The 18,333-nt window shown below is 41.4% G+C and overlaps 1 protein-coding gene across 2 annotated transcripts in view; it reads right to left on the bottom strand.

Annotated features, from left to right (window-relative positions):
• Window positions 1-405: 405 nt before the first annotated feature.
• The window catches only part of CDH20 (cadherin 20), a 206,940-nt gene continuing 189,012 nt past the window's right edge, over window positions 406-18,333 (bottom strand). For both annotated transcript variants that reach the window (XM_070420392.1, XM_070420391.1), the window contains 4 exons: window positions 17,107-17,228; window positions 11,968-12,085; window positions 7,344-7,595; window positions 406-1,932 (listed from right to left, as the gene is read on the bottom strand). In XM_070420392.1, coding sequence (XP_070276493.1) covers window positions 1,427-1,932; window positions 7,344-7,595; window positions 11,968-12,085; window positions 17,107-17,228 — 998 coding nt within the window. In that variant the 3' untranslated portion in view covers window positions 406-1,426. The remainder of the gene's footprint in view (window positions 1,933-7,343; window positions 7,596-11,967; window positions 12,086-17,106; window positions 17,229-18,333) is intronic.

Below are 18,333 nucleotides of genomic sequence, written 5' to 3'. Positions count from 1 at the left end.
GCCTGGGGGGAGGTGGGACCTGACTGGAAGAGGTCAATGGGGGGAAAAGGGGACTTATGTAATACTTTCAACAATAAGATAAAAAAGAAGAAAAGAAAAATATGGGCGAAATTCACCACTGTATTGTGGATGTTCTTAGACCAGCTTTTGCTCATCTCAGGGATGGGGGAATAGTGTTCATGAAAGGCTTAATAGTTTGAATCATAGCTGTTCATCTGTTTAGTGACTGAGCTAGAATGCACAGCCTCACACTTCTTCCCTCTTGCTTTGCCTTATGAATCAGCCCCAGGACCAAGAACCTGAGGCCAGGACAGGATCACCAAGGCATCTTCTACCTGCTCAGCAATTAAACAAATTAGCGATAGACTCTCCCTTCTATTTAACTTTTATTAAAAGAAGTGCTAAGGTACCGAGATGCAGTACATCATATTTATTACCAAAATTATTAACAAATATACAAAACTTATACATGTAATTTTCTTACATCCATTTATTCTCTATAATACTGATTTTTGTTCAAGTAGGTTATCTACAGTATGTAAACATCCCTTGGATTGACCTCACACAGATTAGGAAAGCCCTCTAACCCATGCTTTTATCAGATACTTCTTTTTATTTGGCTTTCATTTGTAGCATCTAATCTTCACATTTGGCACATGGAAGAGACATCTACAGTGCAAAAGAGGCAGGTTTTCTGGTTTCATTCTGAACAATTTTACAGGTGCACAGTGAACGTGCTGAGAGAACAAGAGCACTCCAACTTGATGGAGTTCGATCCGGTTTCAGCCATTAAACTGACGTGCAAAGTCAATGCCTCTTCCTTCTCACGCCCCCCCCACCCCCACCCCCCATGCAAGGCTGATCTGCCTTCCCCTTGTCTCAAAAGGGTTAAAAGAAATTCCATCCATCCCAGGACAAGTAGGTTAATTCCACCGGGTAACATTATTTTTTTTCAGTGTTCTTTTGTGTGGGTTGTTTTGTGTGGTTTGATGAGCCAGCAAAACTCTTAATTGGAAAATACAATAAAATAAAAAAGAACGTGAGAGTAGAGCTTTCTGTCTGCTTTCAACTGCCACCCTAAGATCAGAGCTTCTTTGTGGGGGGAAAAGTGACAAAGGCCTTCGTGAAAGGCAAAGAAAAGCCAAGCTTGCCGCACTTAACCTTGGACTCCAAGCCTTTGAAGACAGTGTCCCAAAAGTTAAACAAGAAAAAAAAGATAATTGGAGATTCTGCCCCCTTCTTCTTGTGTTTCCTTGTGTTTCTTTAATCTAACCAAGTAGTAAAGCTGATCCAGAAAGGATTCTGTTCCCCTGCTCACCCCCTTCTCATCCTCCAGCACAGTATTGCTAGCGTGGGTTGGTTGGTTGCACCTAGTCCGCGAAGCCTGCGCCTCGAACGCCAGGGTTTTGTCGGGCACGGGCTTCCGTCACCACAGGGAGGCTGGCCCCTCCGACGCTCCGTAGAGCTCGGCCAACTTCCGGAAGCGGGGCCCCCAGTCTGTGAGAAAGTCGAAGTTCTGCTCTGAGTCTGATGTGGCTGACTGCAGGGAGCTCAGCGACCCCGCCACCGAGCCGTCCCCCTCGAACATGTAGGTCTGGAGGGAGTCAAAGGGAGGGGCCCACAGGTCCATGTCAGCCTCGTAGAGCTTGGCCAGCACGTAGCTGTGGACAGTGCTGCTCACGGAGCACGTCTGAGGCACGTGGCGGGAGAGGCTCTCAATCTCGGGCAGCATGTCCTGCCGCGACTTGGGGGCGCCGCCCACCTGCGCCTCCCGCGGGTTCCACAGGGCCGCGATGTCGAAAGCCTCCGTGTCCTCCTCGCCGCCGCCCTCGTCGTCGTAGCGGACGATGTTCTCGTGGATGTTCTCGTCGTCGTCGATGATGTAGGGCTGTTTCCGGTGCCTTCTCATGGACAGGATCAGCAGCACCAGCACTGCCGGGGAAAGAGACAGGAAGTTAACCGGCGACGGTCTGGATTCACCGCGGGGAGGTCCAGCTTCTCAGCGGGGAGCCCGGAGACGGCATTGGTAGGTTTTAAACCACGGGGTCCACCTCGTTCTCACCTGTTCTGCGTGTTGGATTGAAAGTGTACTGTAGGCAAATGAAACCCTGTTTTCCCCAAGGGGTTCAACTAGAAGCTGCATGTAAAGCCTCTTTGCATCAGCTTGCCGCCTTGACGTTGTGTGTGGGTGCGCATCCCCAGCTATCGCGTATAAAATCCCGTCAACTAAGCTCAGAGCACTGTGGCCTGCCATGGAGTGTACGCTAAAGACCAGATCACGTCTTCCACTCTAAGCATGGCTGTAAATTGTCTTATTATAGTGTGGAAACTTTATTATGTAAGTGGCACCCTGCTTTCTTCCATTAGCAGCTCAATGGGATCCTATTATGTAAATATCACATGTGAATGCATTTGCATATAGGCTTATATGCTAAGTGTCAGCCAAAACCTTCACCTTTTTACACTTCCTCCAGAAAAGAGAGCACCTGACCACTGTTTTCCAATAAACTCAGTTCCTCAGAAAAGCCTTTCGCCAGTTGGAGAGTTGGTTTTGCCTTTCTGGAGCCAATGATATTGGTGGAAGGGAGGGAATGAACATGGCATTTTATATAATTCATCCTGTTATCAAAGAAGCACCACACTGTTACATGTGTGGTTGAAGGTTTGGATAAAATTTTATCCCAACAAATATATATATTTTTCCAGGATCTGTTCACTGAGGTTTAAAGGAGAGACAGATAATCCCATTGAACTGTTTATCTCTGAAAATGTTTTCCAGGAAGTGTGTTGTTTTAGCTGTAGAACTACTATTGATTATTTTTCTGGTGTGCGTTGTTACAGCTAGTGAACAGGGACAGCTTGACAACACTGCAAACCCCTGTTTATCCAAGGGGAGAAAAAAAGAGTATATGCCCAGTGAGATAATGGATGGACTTAAAAAACAAATAATAATGCTTTTTAAAATTTGTAGAATGTGCTTTTTATAAATTGCAATTAATGATGTTAATACTTAATGTTTTCCCAAAGAGCTTGTGTGACAAAAGTACACACAGGAAACAATTAGATACTCTTGTATATGTGCAAAAATATAGCTCATGACTATAAGTGTGGGATTTCAGAGCGATGGACTAACACAGTGGTTCTCAACCTTCTGGCCCTTTAAATACAGTTCCTCATGTTGTGACCCAACCATAAAATTATTTTCGTTGCTACTTCATAACTGTAATGTTGCTACTGTTATGAATCGTAATGTAAATATCTGATATGCAGGATGGTCTTAGCGACCCCTGTGAAAGGGTCGTTAGACCGCCAAAGGGGTCGCGACCCACAGTTTGAGAACCGCTGGACTAACAGGACTCCACGGAAGTGGAGGCTTGAACTGGGTATTGGAGGCTGGGGTGTGACTTGGATGGATGCAGATGGAAGAAATGGGATTCCAAGTGAACATGCTGTTTGTGGGATTCAGTAAATAGTTGCTAAACTTAAATATTTGTTAAGCACTGTGCCAATTCATGGGGAAGCAACGTAGAATATGATTACTGCTCTTATAAACGTGACTCTAAGGAGATATAGACACTGATGACTAAGGCAGGTCTATCATAGGGTTTTAAGTGTTGGGAAGAGAATGCAGAGGCAGGGCTAGTTAATTCTTCCTAGGGCCTCAGAAAAACCTTCACACAGGTGACACTGGGATGGTATTTTAGAAAACACAGCTCAAGTGCCCATTAGTAGATGAGTGAATAAAAAAAGCTATGGTACATTTACACCATGGAACACTATGCAACAGTAAAAAAGAAGGCTCTCTTACCCTTTGAGACAGCATGGAGGGACCTGGAGAGTAATACGCTAAGCAAAATAAGCCAGTCAAAGAAAGACAAGTATCACATGATCTCACTCATATGGAATCTAATGAATAAAATCAACTGATGAACAAAATAGATCCAGAGACAGAGAAGCATGGGACAGACTGTCAAATCTCAGAGGGAAGGTAGGGGTGGATGGGTGGGTGGGAAGAGATCAACCAAAGAACTTGTATGCATATATGCATAACCCATGGTCCCAGACAAATAGTGTGCTGAAGGCTTGGGACAGGGGGCTGGGGTGGGCTAGAAGGGGTCAATGGGGAAAAAAAGGGACATTTGTAATACTTCCAACAATAAAGATTAAAAAATAATAATAAAGAAATAAATAAGAGAAAGTGATAATAATAATAAAAAAGAAATCACTAGGAAGGAAAATTAGAAAAGTCTTTGAGTATCTGCTGGAAAGAATTCTGATGGTGATGAAGAATTAGGTAGTTCATGGAACTGGTCCATATCTTGAAAATTAAAGATTCCTACATACTTATTTTTTAAGTAATCTGGTTTAAACAACAAGTATTGCAAAATCACATTTTGGTGAAAATGGTTCTATTTAGCTGAAAGGCTTCCCTAACAGAAGATAATCAGTTCTAGGGATGTTTATTCTTTGGGTTCTATATAGGCAAAGCACATAGGGCCTATGAGAGTTTTCTAGAAACTAGATACATACTTGAGATGTGAAATAAAAAATCTTGCAAAATTAAAATTATTTTGTTTATTTAATTGTCCACAAAATGCAGTATTTGTTTTGACAAATCAACTGTAATTTAATCTTACTCATTTTTATGAATTATTAGTGTCCCAGTGCACAGATTCGTGCACATTGAAAGAAAATTAATTAGAAGAAATATTTTAATATCGCTATTCACCCTTTCTCTATAATAGAAGTGTCAACCAAATTCATGATCGACAATGACAGATCGAAACACGTGTGTGATTGGTGCCAGCGAGAGCTTTATATATATAGATAAACATGCTTATTTTCTGATTTAGCTAAACTTTTCCCAGCCCAGTGAAGCAACCCAACTTCTCTTTCAGGTAATTTTCAGCATCAAGCAGCAAATATCAACACAAAGCAGATTATTATTATAGATCATGCAGGGAGAACAAAGGGTAAAATATTTAACTGCAGCAGTGTTTGACTATATTCTGCGCAGTGAGAAAACCTGAAGTCATTTTCAAGGTCCACCATTTCTTCTTTTCAGTTGGGTCAAGTTTCTAAACTTTCTAAATCTCCATTTACCGGCTCATGAAAAGAAAATAGGATTCTACCAAGTCTCCTATCTACCTACTTCAGGACTTCTGCGAGGATCAAATGAGTTGAGGCAGGTGAAAACACTTCACAAACATTTGGTTAAAGTGTCAAATGTTTGCACCTGGCTATAAAGCAAGTCATGTTCCCCGGGCTGAAGAAACTCTAAGGAGGCTAGTTGCTGGGGAGAGGAACCTGGGTGTTGACGTCATTGCCCCGTGCCCACAGCAACTGTTTCTGGGCTGGGCTGAACTGTGGGCCACATTTTGTGCCATGGGGTTTTGGCCAGCATTGGCTGTGATTTGGTGGGGTATTGCTCCGGGGTGGTGATGGGGCCTGTTTCCCACTTGGAGGAAGCCGAGTGTTGCTTTGTTGGCGCCAAGTCCATGGTGCTGTTTCTTTATAAATGAAACAGTCGGACAGACACTTAGCCTATATATATATATATATATATATATATATATATATATATATTTAATGGGAGATATGCATTCATAGCAATAAGAGTGCCTAAAACTATGAGGATTTTATGACAGCTCTGCTCAGTTTAGCACAGGACAGTATATTTATTCTGTATAATTCAAAGACAAGACATAATGGATTTGGGAGGCACAATAAATTGTGCCTCGCACACCACTTTTAATTTGAGAGCCTCTCCACATCAGCCTCTTCAAATCAGTCTTTCTTTAATGATGGCACCTCTATCTTTGTGGGCCAGTGTGAACTTAAAATGTAGACATTTTCCAAAGATAGAACTGAGGACAGCCTGGAATTTCTCCTGAGCCAGTTTCATGAAAGGCCTCTTGTAGGTTATGTTGTTATGCACTCAAGGACTCCCAATGCCACCTTATGGACACTTGGGGAATTGAAGGAAAGTTTTATTTGTCAATACCAACAAGTACCAGAAACATGACAATTTTCAGGGCTCCAAGGACTTAAAAAGGTTATTTATTTATAGACTTCTCACTTCATGTAGCACTGAACTGAAACAAAATTAAACCACATGTTGTATTTTAAAATGCTTTTTTTTTTTTTTTTTGAGAAGCATATTCCACAGACCTACCTAAAATTCAATCAAATGTTAATATTTTGCTGTTAGGCCCTTCTTTCTTTGGTCTGACCGAGTCTCTTGGTGTCAAGGTAAACCTGGGTTCAAGAGGGTATGTGGGTATCTGCATATCTATTCTAATTTAAATCCCCAGGGCTTTATTGTTTCTCTCACTGAATGTTAGGAATTGTTTCATAGTGGGTAATATTACTATCTAATAAGTCTGCTTTTCTTTAAGCAAAATATATATGCCATGAACTCAATCAGAAGAGTTGGGGTATATGTGTAGATATTTTCTTGGTTTCAATAATTGGTTTGGGTGTTTCATTTCTTGTGTTTGAGTGTGGAGTTAAAAAACAATTAATGAATGGCCTTATGTACAGGGGAGCTGGCTATCTGCCTTGCAGTATGCCTTGAGATGAGTAAGAAAGGATCCTGTACCCCAACAGTGCTCACCCACTGGCCTGTCAACACATCTTTTTATTTCACCAGCAGTCACTGCTCCTTATTAGATGACCTCAGTGCCTAGGAAGCTTATTTTCCCAGATATCCATGTGGTTTCACTCTTATTTTTTTTTCAGATCTCTGTTCAAAGGTCTCCTTAATGGTAGGCCTTCCCTCATCATTCCCGTCTCCTATTCCCTCAGGACATCCTATCCCTCTACCCTTCTCTGTAACACTTACCAGCTCCAGAATCTGAGATGAACATCTAGGAAAAGATGCACAGTGTAGGTCCTGCCGGAGTTTCAATCCTGGCTCTGTGATATTTGGCCTTGGGCCTATCACTACCAACTTATGATTTAGCTAGTACTTATACAGAATGAAAGGGTTAGAAGAGGTGATCATCATATCCTGCCCAAAATAGTCATTTTGGTTCTGTGATGTCAGAATGAACTGCTTTGTTCTGAAGTAAACTCTGTGAAGGCTGGGACATATCTGTCTTATTAATCCCAGCACTTAGAATAGTGCCCTGTACTATAGAAGACGCTTAGTAAATAAGTCCCTGGCCCCTAGGAAAGGGCTGTCTTCAATTTCTTTACTTTTTCTCAGCCTTACTCTGCCACCTTTTTAGTAAGCATGGTCCGGAAAACCAGTTTTGAATAGCTGTGCTAGGACAATAACTGAGTGATATCTAAGTGAGCATTTGCAGGACCCACAGAATGGAAGGGAGCCACTTACTCACCTAAGAGGACAAAGATGCAGCCCAGAATGGCGATGAGGGCACCCCGGCTCAGAGTGACTGGGAGCAGGTAGGCCTCGGGGCTGCAGGACAGGACGTGGCCATTGTCATCACAGCTGCACACCTGGATAGTCAGTGTGCCCGTGCTGCTGAGCACAGGCTGCCCGTTGTCCGATATCAGGATCGGCAGGTAAAAGATGCTCTGCTCCTGCTGCCGGAAGCCAGACCTCCTGGTTAGGATGCGGGCAGTGTTATCTGAGGAAGACAGGGATTCCAGGATTAGAAGAGAGGAAAATGAGGGAAGAAGAAAGGGGAAGAACCAAGAAGTGGATTAGTCTCTTGGATTGAGGAAAGTGAAGGGAAGGAACAGGTGTGGGAAGGGAAGGTTGGTCAGACATTCCCTGCAGGCTGTCTGCTATAGCTTTATCTGGATCAGCATTTGGATGCAGAAACCAAGATTTTTGCTTGTTTCTAGGCAAAACCTCAAGGCCTAGGAGAGAAAAAACCCTTTTTAAGATTATGTCTTACCCTTTGTGACATAAAATGCCCAGGGTGAACTGTCAGGCTTCAGATCTAACTGAAATGTCCTTGGGAAAGCTTGACAGAAATCAACAATCACTAGTAACTCCTGCTCCTCACCACCTCTCCCAAGGCCTGGTGCTGCTTTGACCCTCCAGGAAAAGAATGCTGAGGAGCCCACATGGCTGGGGGCAGATCGCTTATTTTTGCCAGTTTGGTTGGAATTTATGTCTTTTGCTGTTTTCTTTTATGCCTCTGAAATGCAGTCACCAACTTCTCCTGTGCTTTCTGAAGAACCTATTCATTTAGAAAAGCTTTTTTTGAAATCCCCTAATCATAGGACACACACTGTTATTTCCCCCTACTTGGTGGTCTAAGTTTAAATAGTTAATGTGATCATTCCTGATCAAGCAATACTAGGTTTTCTCTCCCTCCAGTTTTAAAAGGGCTTAGCAGAATTACTTGCGTTTCCACAAAGCTGGTGTGTGTGTGTGTGTGTGTGTGTGTGTGTTTATTATATTTGCTTAATGTGATGTATTGGGTTGTGATCTTTTGTTTTTTTTTAAAATCTGTGTTTCCAAGTTTCCCTGAGTGGGTTTGAATTGTAAATCAGATATATTTTTGCAAAGCTCAGATAATTTTCAGTAGAGGAAATGATTGAGTGATGGGTATGACATAACAAGCAATGATTCTCAAAGCTAATATCAACATGGGAGGTCCTCTAGATGTGTTTCATACTTACAGGAAAGAGTCAAGAACTTCACAAAAAATTCTAAGAGTCTACCCAAAGTAAACATTATTAATATCAATACCAATATATTTGGTTCTTCTTCCCTTCTTGGACATAATAAAGGGTTATAGTTATCTACCCTTTTGAATTTGGGCATATTTAGATGATGAAAAAAATGAGTAAAAAGTCATTCATGTCCCTTCCAGGCAGAAACATGTAACAGCTGGTATGTGTTTCTCTGTGCTTTGCCTTGCTGTGGCCTTATGAAATAATGTTTGAGATGGAGATCCAGGCAGCCTGGGACACTGAGCTGCACATGGACAGCCATTCTTGGTCATTGAGACCCTTAGTCATCTCCATGTGAGCAAGAAATTAACTCCAGTTATGTTAAGTCATAGAAATTTTGGTGTCATTTGTTCCTACAGCATAACCTAGCCTATACTGACTAATATGTTCCCTCTTGATAGACTTTTCCACTTTCTCCTCCCCTTGCTTTTTCAAGTAGCAGCTATTGTTCATGGAGTGCTTATGTGTCAGGTAGTTTGACTTTACATGAAGCATCTCATTTAATCTTCACAACAAGTTGGTGATAATTTCACCCTTTTACAGTGAAAGAGTTAAGGCTTAGAGGTAATTTGATCAATGTCATTAACTTAGTAGCAGAGGTGAAATTTGAACTCTGTTCTCTCTTACTCCAAATTTACACCCCTTCAATTGTGCCATGTAAAAGCTTATTTAGTTCAGTGACATTAGTTGAAAATCCTTCAGTTAATTGAAATCTCTTCCTGTGTTGGTACAAGCCTTTCCTCTTCTCTCCAGGTAAAGATAGCAACTGATTGCCATTCTGAGGATTATATTCTTATTTCCACATATCACATAACCCATCCCCTTTTCTGTTTTTCTGATTTAATTGTTAAATACTGTTAAATTCTGTTTCACAGCTTTAATTTTTTTTTCAGAAACCAAGTTTTTCTAAAGCAAAAGTCTTTTTTATTTTTCAGTTTAATTGAGTCTGGGTCATAAGAAAGCCTGACCAGAGCTGAATTTTTTTTAAAGTGTTATAGCATACTTACTAGACATTATGTGTTTATTCATCTCAGAATAAGTTAAGATGAAAAAAAATCAGATCATCACATTGTTGAGTCTAGTCCTGGAAGAGGTTTGGGATATAACAGCCACTTGTAGAATTTTTGTTGAATATGATAACTAGGGCTTTAGTAACCCATTTGGGAAAAGTATTTGTTTCCAAGATGGCACAAATCTTTGTGTGTATGTGTGGCTAAAACAGGTGCCAGCTTCCAGTCCCAATCTTAATATTTTGGGACATTTGGTTTCTTTCCTTATATACCAAATAAGATAGTGAGAATCAGGATTAGGAACTTCCTTCAAGCCTTGCAGGATTATTATGAATATCAAATAAAGCAGAGTATGGGAAATGCATTTGAGATGGCAAAGTGCTATATACACACAATACTTTCCATAATGCTTTGGGAATTAAAAAAAGTAAGGCTTTATTTGAGTTAGTGTTCTATCTCAAAAAAGGCATATCATGTTTTGGGCAGGGGTGTTGGGGGCTTACCAATAGCTCTACCACGTCAGATGTTGGTCAGTTTTTTAATGAGCCTCAGTAAAGGATACTCGTGGGGTAAATTGTCATGAGGATATTAAAAGTTTATTCTTTCTATTGAAGATGTGCTTTCATTTTGGAAAACCTTTCAATAGATGAGTAATTTCTTTTTATAGTCATCATGTTCTGGTGGGCTATCTTTTTAAGGTATTGGCTCCATTAATTGGTACCCAAAGTAATCTTTAAAAAATATGCAGCATTTTGCTGCACATTGTGTCTATATTGATTCTGACAAATACCAGAGTGAAAGAACAGAGTAACACAGTGGAAAATTTGGAGAAACAGTATAATGTGTTATTTCCCCCCCTAGAGTTTCCACTGTGAAACCAATCCTGAAGGAGCTGAACCACTTTCTGCAGGAAGGGTTTCCCTATAAATCACATAAATGAATAGTTCAAAATTTGACCCAGTGAAAATATCAGGATATTTAATTGTACTAGTTCTGTTGTTACAATTTATATGATCTTTCCTTCTAGAATTAGCATAGTGATTTTATGATAACATGTAGAAGGTTAAAGGGCTGACTTGGAAGGATGCTTTCCATTAGAAGAACACAGGTTTGATGTTCTCAACTTTAATAACAGAATATCACATGGGGTGAAATTAATACTTTAAGTCTCAAATAATTGATGTTTGAGAATAAGACCAGGCATGCCTAATCATTTGTTACCTTTGTTTAGATTGTTATAAAGTGCCAATTTATATTTTAGGATTGGAATGAAAATGAGGTGACTGCAGACCTCCCTCCTCAAGGTCAGATAACTAGTTGGTAGCAGAGTTAGTAACAGAAGGGGTTCACTTGGCAGATTTAAATTATGTTTTCATTTTCTCTGCCTTTCTTTGAAAATTATCTGGCTAAAGAACAGAAGTCCCTCATTTTCTCATCTGTGCCCAGTGCAGAGTGTGCTGGGACTCTAAACCCCTTAGCTCATCTGATGCTTATTGTAGAAGAATGTCTGGAATTCTATTCCCACAAAGCTGTAGTGGGGAGTGTTTTCTGGAAAAGGGAAGCCTTGCCTGTGTCTCCCTAAAGTAATAAAGTTGTTTTAATGCCAGAACTACTCTGTGACCTCATGTTTGCCCTTTGCTATCTCTGTTACTTAGCCTTTGCCTCCCTTTTATTCTGGGAGCTTTTTACTGTTTCTCCCTTTGATCCTTGCTTAGAAATGTTCCCTCAGGTTTTTCTCTTTACCTTATTCAGTTTCTATCATCTTTTTCAGATTCTCCCCATAGTCATAGGACATATTAACACGGCTGTTATATGTGGGGATGAAGGAAGGCTATGTCTTGCACAGTGTCTGGGGCTGAGCCAGCACTCAAGTGTTTGTAAACTGACTGAAAGTTTCAGATTCTTTGTCTTTTATGTTCTGAAAACAAAACAAAAAAACCTTGAAAGATACTACACTTTAGCATTACTGTCTTCCCTGCTATTAAAGAGCAGGGGGATTTGACACTGTTTTTATGGTCTAACCCAGCCGTGGGCAAACTACGGCCCGCCGGCCGGATTCGGCCCATTTGAAATTAATAAAACTAAAAAAAAAAAAAGACCGTATCCTTTTATGTAATGATGTTTACTTTGAATTTATATTAGTTCACACAAACACTCCATCCATGCTTTTGTTCCGGCCCTCCGGTCCAGTTTAAGAACCCATTGTGGCCCTCGAGTCAAAAAGTTTGCCCACCCCTGGCTAACCCCAAGTGTCCAGCCCAAGCTGTAGAAAGCATTGGTAGTCATCTATCCACCTAATTACCTTGGTTGTCCCTTATGGTGAAGTTGGGGTTGTTAGCAGCCTCAGGAGCCAAGCTGTAGTAGAAGTGCTGACCAGTGTGTGGGTCGTCATGGTCCACTGCACTCACTGTCTGGATCAGCTGAGGGAGGGACATGAACTCAGGTGAGTTGGAGCCAAAGAAAAAGCTTCAGTGCCCAGTGATATCTCAAACCCTGAAATCCAACAGCAGATTATTTTACCTAATGAGAAGGATATTCTAAAACTTACCTGGAAAATCTTCAAAACTAAGGATTTATTGTTGGGCCTGAGTACATTACCATCTCAGGGTGAATGTTACCTCAGTACCTCAGATGTTAGACATCGACATAACATATTCTCATACCAAGGCCAGCCATTTTTAGGCAGTCTAAATAGAAGATGTTGAGTAAATGAACTCTGGAATGCCTCAAGGTTCTGCTTGTCTCCCAGTTTTTCATCCTCTCACCCCACTGACTTAACCCCATTTTGGGGTTAATATTTCAGGGTCAAGTTGTTATCTTTGAGAGATTCTTATTTAAAAGTGACCAACACCTAGAAGGGAAGTAAACATAAACATAAACATTGGCTATGTCAGATTAATGTGTCATAGGGCAGTCACTCTTTGGTGGTAGGAAGGGGAGCTGACAAGGTTTAGACCTCCAGTGTGGGATATATTTATAGAAGCAAATCTTGGGGCTGAGAAGAGGAAGAGGTGGAGTGGCTTCCTCTGGAGTTCTTTGGCCAAAACTTTGTCTTTTCCACAATGCTTTTCAAAGTAGTAAGTTGCCTTATGAAGACCATGATGAAAAAGCTACTAAGAAAGCAGTGTGAAATGCACGGTTGAACCATTGGCGGGCTGACTTGAGGGATATGGGAAGGGTGTTGAATGGGTGTTCTTCTTCCTATGTGTTTGCTTCTCTATCAACCAATAGTAAAGACTCCTCCCACCCCACATGGGCCTGATCCTGTAGACATGATGTTCCTGCTGTTAAAAGCCAGCAGTGTTTCTGCCAGGGTAGAAACAAGAACAGCAAAGGTCAGCCGGGGCCAGGTGGGCTTGCTTAGTCTTCATTTCTTCAGCTGTAAGTTAAGGGAGCAAATGCTACCCTCATAGTAGGCTGAAGTTTAAATAACAGGGAAGCTCCAGCAAGGGGACTTTTTGTGGACAGTGTGCTGCTCAGATTTCCTTTCTGTGAAGGACTTGGTGCCCCAGCCTTCACCTGTCTGTCTCTTTGGGGACTGTCTCAGTTCCTGAGAGCCACCTATCCCTGATCACCACAATCTTCTAGGGCAGTGGTCGGCAAACCGCGGCTCGAGAGCCACATGTGGCTCTTTGGCCCCTTGAGTGTGGCTCTTCCACACAATACCGGCTCTTCCACAAAATACCGACTTCTGCACATGGGCCACGAAGTTTCATTCGCACTGTACGTGCGCGCCCCCACGTGATATTTTGTGGAAGAGCCACACTGAAGGGGCCAAAGAGCCACATGTAGCTCATGAGCTGCGGTTTGCCAACCACGGTTAGGGGAATCCACATCCAGTGACTGATGCAATAGTAGAAAGGCCTGACCAACCCATATCAACTCGGGAAAACTCTAGAGCTAAAGCAACATGAAGTCATTCAAGGCTGTCAGTGGGTCTGCATTGCAACTGGACCTCTCTTTTTGCCAAGTCTTGCCAAAGACCTTCCCTTCCACAGGCTTTGGCCCAGGGGAATTCCTTAAAAAGCATTTTATACTAAAACACAGTCTCAGTATATGTCTCCTGGTGAATCCAACTGGTAACTGGCCTCCGTTGAATCTAAAAATTGGGGGAATGTTGCTGCAATAAAGGAGAGGGGTCAGGAGAGTACTAAAGATAAACTTGCCCCACAGTCTAGCCTGGTATCAGTGCTGCTCACATACACAGGTCACCCTATTGCCCCATCCCTGCCCAGACAAATCCTGTACATTCCATCTTGTCTATAGTGCCAAACATATAAAGACATATAACATATTTGTCGATGCATGTTATAAATAGGTGGTATGTATAACTTGGTAAATGTAGTTGGAAAGTCATTTCAGAACATCTGATCTGTGAAGTCGTGTATATATATTGATGAGATGGGGGCCTGAGGCGTAGGACTGGTTGATTACAGGGCTTTAAAGAGTAAGTGAGCAAAGACACTGCCTCACTGAGTGTGAGGAGCATCATGGCCTGCTCTCCTGCCCTCCACTCTCCATGCAATATTCTGCTCAGCAGGTTTCATTCTGCCCTCAGCCTTCACCAAGTATGTCATCTGATTTCTTCATGGGCTTCCTTCATGGCTGCTCACTAAGAGGAAAGCACATATCCCAACTTGGCAGATGCAGACCTGAAGACAGTGTCCAAGTCTAACTCAAGGAGGCTGATTCTTTATAAACCAGACATACCTCCTGGCCTGTGTGCTTTCAAAATTCTTCAAAATATGTCTCAGAGCCAAAATCAAAGGGTAGGATTTTCATTATTTTGGGCTAAAGATGACAGATATGACAGATTTGTGGCTCATCACCTGAATTTTAAGTCACAGATAAACTTTGCTTCAAAGGACTTTATAATAGACCATTGAAAGCTATGTTTAGAGTTGTAGAAAGGGATATGTGTTTGTGTGCTAAAATGAGAGAGGTAGTTAAAGTGCTATTAACCTGTCAGAATGCAACTTCTATTCTGAAGCCCTTTAAGAAAGGAATGTTTCATTTTTGGAAGGAGAGGGGTTTAATTTACTATGCTACTTATCATTGTCTTTTATTATAGACTAGAGGCCCGGTGCACAAAAATTTGTGCACTGGGCGGGGGGGGGGGGCATCACTCAGCCCGGCCTGTGCCCTCTTGCAGTCTGGGACCTCTCAGGGGATGTCCACCTGCTGGCTTAGACCTGTTCCCCAGGGGATCGGGCCTAAGCGGGCAGTCAGACATCCCTCTGGCAGCCCGGGAGCCCTCGGGGGATGTCCACTTGCCAGCGGGGAGCAGGCCTAAGCTGCAGTTGGACATCCTTAGCACTGCTGAGGAGGCGGGAGAGGCTCCCACCACCACTGCTTTGCTGGCAGCCGTCAGCCTGGCTTGTGGCTGAGCAGAGCTCCCCCTGTGGGAGCGCACTGACCACCAGGGGGCAGCTCCTGCATTGAGCATCTGCCCCCTGGTGGTCAGTGTGTGTCATAGTGACCAGTCATTCCCAGTAGTTCTGCTGTTAGGGTCAATTAGCATATTACCCTTTTATTATATAGGGTTAAGAATTAGCCTCTTGAGCCCTAGCTGATTTGGCTCAGTGGATAGAGCATCGGTCTGTGGACTAAAAGGTCCCAGGTTTGATTCTGGCCAAGGGCACATGCCCAGGTTGCGGGCTCGATCCCCAGTAGGGGGTGTGCAGGAGGCAGCCCATCAATGATTCTCTCTCATCATTGATGTTTCTATCTGTCTCCCTTTCTCTTCCTCTCTGAAATCAATAAATTAAAAAAAAAAAGAATTAGCCTCTTGTCATATTGTAACTTAAAGTATTATACATTTGTCATATTATAGTATAATCTTACCATATAAGATTTTGTACATTGTTTTTATAATAAATTATAAAACAAAACTTATTAACATAAAGACCCAAACCCCCTCACTCAAAACCCATCTGCACATAGTAACTATTGTTATTTTTGTATCTTGTCTCTCAATCTTTATTCATAACAGACATAATTTTACATAACTTCAAGGATGTATATGTAGTCTTTATACCTCCTTTCTTATAATAATATGGATCATTTGTTATGCTATAAAGTCTTCATTGTAACTTTTATTAGTCCCATAATATTTCTGGTCTTTTTAGACCAGAAATTCAATACATGTGGAAGTAGAATTATCCTAGACTTGTTGAAAAAATTTCAGAAGTGCTATAGACCATGGACACAGAATCAATGGATGAAATAATTTAGATCAAATTAACTATAGGACACATTTTCCCCCCAGGGGTATGGAAATCACTTTTTGCTCTTAGTAGAATGGTAGAGATGTGCGTCAGTCTTTGGTGAGGTTAGGAAGCTAATACAAACTTGGGTTGTACAGATATAGTATCTCTTTGCCACAGGATGCTGGAGGTGATGATGCAGGAAAATGAGAGAAGTGAAAACAAAAACTGCATTACAGTTGAAAGTCCTGAATTGCCAAAGTATGAATTCATCTTATCGACATGCATGTCACAAACTTTCATTCTGAAACTATCCTGACCCGTTTGCACCCCACCATCAGAATCCATAGGGCCACAGAATGTCCTCCACAGGGAAATAGGACTGTTAGGGAATCTGTTGGGTCATAAGTAGAGGAGGAAAGCATCTTACAAAGCAGGAGCAGAAGGGGGAGATGGCCTATGATCTGAGGTATGGAGGGATGGGTTCAGGTGGGCGACTCCCCTACACATAAATTAATACATGACCACTCTAAGCAGAGTTTCAGATGTTTCTCAGCTATACCACTTGGAATTTGATCAACAAAATATTAATGTATGTTTAAAAGCAGGTTTAAAAAGTACATAATTTTCTCCTAAAGTTATTTCAAATAAAGTAGAAATTTGCCTATTCGGATTAATTTTATCTCAAAATTTGCCCGACATGAACAGTGCTAACAAAATGAGTGTTTTAATTGAGGGAGGAGAGGGAATAGATAATTCTAGGTCACAAAGCATTCTGAAAATCTGGCAGGCAGCCCCGAAACAAGGGTACCTGTTGCTAGAAATTAAGAAATGGGGTGGGACGATATAAAAAATATGATTTTCCTACTGTAACCATTTTTAGGGATTAGTGCTAACCCGAGGAAAAGAGAAGACTCTTCTTTCTTCTGATCTTCATGGTCTCTCACTTCCAGGACCCAGAGCTCATGTTATTACAGTTGGTCTATACACTTCAGTTACAGCATGGGGAGATAGCTTATCACAGGCTAGCCCGAGAATCAAACCATCATCAAAGCAGTCTTTAGATCATAAAATGTAATGGAGACTCCAAATACAGTTGTCTTAACTAATAAAGTGTTGCAGCATGATATATAGAAGTTGGGGGATCTGGAGTCTAAACTTGATGGCCGGTTTGGTTATCTGTAAGTCATTTCTACATTGGGGAGTGAACCAAGGTGCCTCAGAGGCTGCCTTACCTGCCCCGATTTGGCATTCTCACAGACAAAGGCTTCGTAGAATCTGGGGAACTCTGGAGCATTGTCGTTCACATCTAAGACTTTGATTGTGACGGAAACACTTCCAACCTGGGAGGGATTGTCTAAAGAGAACACAAAGAAAACCAAAGGTAAATGTTAGTAGTGCAAGAAAGCGCTTGTTGCCAGTTAGGTATTTCCCTTCGGCCTGGTTTTTAAAGGAATGGATAAAGTATGTGGAAATGGCAGCACAAGCAGAGATTGCATGTGTTACCTAGTAAGAGTGGCTAGAATACAGGCATGGACAGAGAGAGTGTATGTTTGAGAGAGAGTGTGGTATCAGGCTGAGGGGAAGGGCCAGACTCCAGGGGAAGCAGGTACCACAAAATGAGTCTTTAAAAGGTTTTGAACATCTTACTTGGCTCAGATATCAGGTTATGGAATTAAAGGAGGTCTGTTCTGTGTCTGGTCTTGGAAGTAGCCCATTTCTAATTGGAGGTATACTACGTGGCTTGGCTTTATTCCCGTGAAATTATCTATTTTTTGAATTATATTTCAGAAGATTTCAAGTTATTCACAGGAATAAAGATAACACTACATGTTTATTTCTGCTTAGAGTCTAGGGGGATATTACAGGATCAAACATACCCTAAATCCATATCTTTGGCTGGGGCAGAAGATGTTACTCATTGTCATTCATGGGAAATGTCTTTTTGGTCTGTCTTTTGCGTGGCATTGCCACACAGCGGCAATTTCATGGACCCAGTAGTTCCCCTCCTGTCTTTTTTTGTTTTGTTCTCCACCCCAAGAAGACAAAATAGAAATTATAAGACACATAAATTATTCTTAGTAAATTATTAAATCTCAGAATGCCTTATTTTTCTGGTTCATTTTTTCTTTCTTAAAAATACTTATGCTTTACTGTGTTTCCCCCCTAAATATTTCTATTGCTTGACCAAAAATGTGGACATATTGAAAATTTTTAAATTAAACTGTAGAACTTTTTTATAATGAAAATTCCAGAGAAACACAAGGATAAATATGATCAACAGTCCTTATCAGACATATTCATTATTATGATACATATAAAATTGCATATGTGTCCAAAAATGTGGACACAACACACACACATACATACATACAGTAGTCAAATGATATAAAAAAGTTGGATTCAGAACTTTAGTATTTTAGGTTAAGATTATCTTGTGTCATTGAAATATGCTTTGAGCC

Source organism: Myotis yumanensis, unplaced genomic scaffold (assembly GCF_028538775.1).
Source record: "Myotis yumanensis isolate MYYU_CA2020_CCGP unplaced genomic scaffold, mMyoYum1.0.hap1 SCAF_7, whole genome shotgun sequence".
NCBI lineage: Eukaryota > Metazoa > Chordata > Mammalia > Chiroptera > Vespertilionidae > Myotis > Myotis yumanensis.
Note: the sequence above shows the minus strand (reverse complement) of the source record. Positions and strands in the feature narration are given on the sequence as shown.